Source organism: Lactuca virosa, chromosome 3 (assembly GCF_052849685.1).
Source record: "Lactuca virosa cultivar CGN04683 chromosome 3, Lactuca_virosa_CGN04683_v6, whole genome shotgun sequence".
Taxonomy (NCBI): Eukaryota; Viridiplantae; Streptophyta; class Magnoliopsida; order Asterales; family Asteraceae; genus Lactuca; species Lactuca virosa.
Genome location: NC_136428.1, coordinates 66658029 through 66660356, shown reverse-complemented (window position 1 = coordinate 66660356; position 2328 = coordinate 66658029). Strand labels below are relative to the sequence as shown.

General features: G+C 38.0%; 1 protein-coding gene across 1 annotated transcript; it reads left to right on the top strand.

Moving 5' to 3' along the window:
• Positions 1-534: 534 nt before the first annotated feature.
• LOC145163613 (uncharacterized) lies at positions 535-1602 on the top strand. The gene is made up of 2 exons (XM_079082429.1): positions 535-1219; positions 1544-1602. Exons 1-2 carry the CDS (start codon positions 535-537, stop codon positions 1600-1602), a joined length of 744 nt encoding a protein of 247 aa, XP_078938555.1.
• The last annotated feature ends 726 nt before the right edge of the window (positions 1603-2328 follow it).

The window sequence follows — 2328 nt, the reverse complement described above, 5'->3', positions numbered from 1 at the left end:
GGTTATTGTTGGTTGGTAAAATTAAATATAATTATTTATTGTGGGTTGAATACCCTATATGCTCACCAGGCTCCCAAGCCTGACCCACTCAGTTTTGTTGTATTACAGGTAGTGGCGCGAGAGCATAAGTTGGATGACTTATCACGATCTTTTGATATTAGACCAGTTGTTATATGTAACTGTTGTATGGTCTATCTTTTGTTGTTTATGCTTTTGGTATGTTTATCAGAACATGACATCCCGAATATTGTTATATAATGAAAATGCATCTCTTGATGAAATGCTTTGATAAACGTTATTTTATCATATTTTGTTTTGGGAACAAATTCCGCAACTCTTTTAAATCAATGGATTTACTCTGAAACTATTTTAAAAGCATAAATTAAAACGGTCTTTTCTGGCCGTGATTTTGGGGATGTCACATCCCTTTTCTAAGTTGTGAATTATTTAGTTGGATCCTAGCCTTGATATTTCATTTTGGGTGTTATATTGAGGATTATTCTTGTCTAACTAAAAACTATCTTTCTTTTATAGATGTCTACTCCAGATGATGCTTCTGGTTCATCCTCACCCAACAACAACAACAACTTCTCCTTGTTAAACATCTGCTCCGATGTGCAATTGGATGGCACTAACTATAATGATTGGATACGCAACATAAAAATGGCCTTTCATTTCGAGGACAAGGAGTATGTCCTTGAGAGACCATTTGATCAGATTGACGAAGAAAAGGCCACTCCTGAAGAAATGGTCGCGTACAAGAAACACTACAATGATGCAATAAAAGTTGCTTGCATCATGGTGGCCACAATGACTCCAGAATTGCAGAGACACTTTGACGATTACTGGATGTACGAGATGAACAAGGACCTTATGGAGAAATACCATAAACGTTCTCGTCAGGAAAAGTACAAGGTGGTAAAGTCCCTCATTGCTAGCAAGATGAAGGAGGGAGAGTCTGTTAGCATCCACGTTCAAAGAATGCAACGATACGTGGACAGGCTTGTCAAGCTGAATGTGAATTTTGATGAAGAGTTGGCTATCGACATAGTGTTGAAATCTCTGCCAATTCGTTATGATCAGTTCATATTGACCTATCATTTGAACAACAATGAAACTACTTTGTCTCAATTGCACAACCTCCTGCGAACAACTGAAGCAGGAATGAAGAGAAAAGGTGTTGCCTCCACTCCTGTTAGTGATCCTGTTCTAGCCATTGGTCAAGGGAAAGGGAAAAAGAGGAAAGGTCCTCCCACGCAAAACTGGAAGGGAAAGTCCCAACCTGGGTCGTCAAGCAAGGGGCCCAAAGGAAAATCTAGTTCTGATACCCCCTGTCTCTGACCCCAAAGAGGCCACTTGCTTCTACTGTACTGACAAGGGGCATTGGAAACAAAGTTGTCGAAAATACTTGTAAGATATCAAGGATCGCAAGGTGAAGCCAACCTCGTCAGGTATTTACACTATCATATCTAATAACTCATCATATTCTTGTTCTTGGGTCCTTGATACATGATGTGGATTTCACATTTGTTTTGATTTGCAGGGGATAAAAAGAAGTGTGGATGTAGAGCACAGAAGGATGAACTTAATCATGGGGAATAGGCGATCTTCACCTCTCACCAAGATTGGAATTTGTGGCTTAGTGCTTAGTAGTGGGTTAGGATTAGATTTAATAAATTGTTGCTGCTCATCAGAAATGACACGAAACATAATTTCTTTTCATGCATTGTTTAAACAAAGTTTTAAATATTCTTTTAATAATGAGAATGTTTCTATTTCTGCTTATAAAAATGGTGTTTTTTATTTTGAAGCTTTACCTTGTTATGGCGTGTATGAAACTGTGATGATTGTAAACAATTTAGGTAATAGTGTTTTTCAAATTGATTCGTCTAATGGTTTAGACAAAGCATGCTTGTGGCATTGTCGTCTTGGACACGTTAACAAGAAACGGATCGCCCAACTCCAAAAGGATGGAGTGTTGGAATCGTTTGATTTAAGGTCAGATGATACATGTGAATCTTGTCTTTTGGGTATGATGACAAAATCACCTTTCACTGGTGTTGGGTTATTAAGTGTTGTGTCAATATTATATTGTATTGTTATAGTCCATCTTTTGTAACGGGTTGGGCCTGTCCACCCGGTTTTTAATGTGCTAGGGTTAGACTATTTATAGTGCATGCATGCACCGTGATTATGAGATTGCTTGTAACCCTACCGTGCCTTTATAGTAGCAGTTCTTAATCGAGCTCTTCTAAGGCATAGATTATAATCATTCAGCATGACTTTGATCTTCATTCTTTGTGTTTGATTCTTAATCCTATTCTTGAA

Bases quoted from the DNA above. Each gene is read 5' to 3' on its own strand.
- LOC145163613 (XM_079082429.1), top strand. From the start codon at position 535: ATGTCTACTCCAGATGATGCTTCTGGTTCATCCTCACCCAACAACAAC. The intron at 1,220-1,543 runs GTCAAGGGAAAG...TTTGATTTGCAG, and splicing joins TGATCCTGTTCTAGCCATTG to GGGATAAAAAGAAGTGTGGA.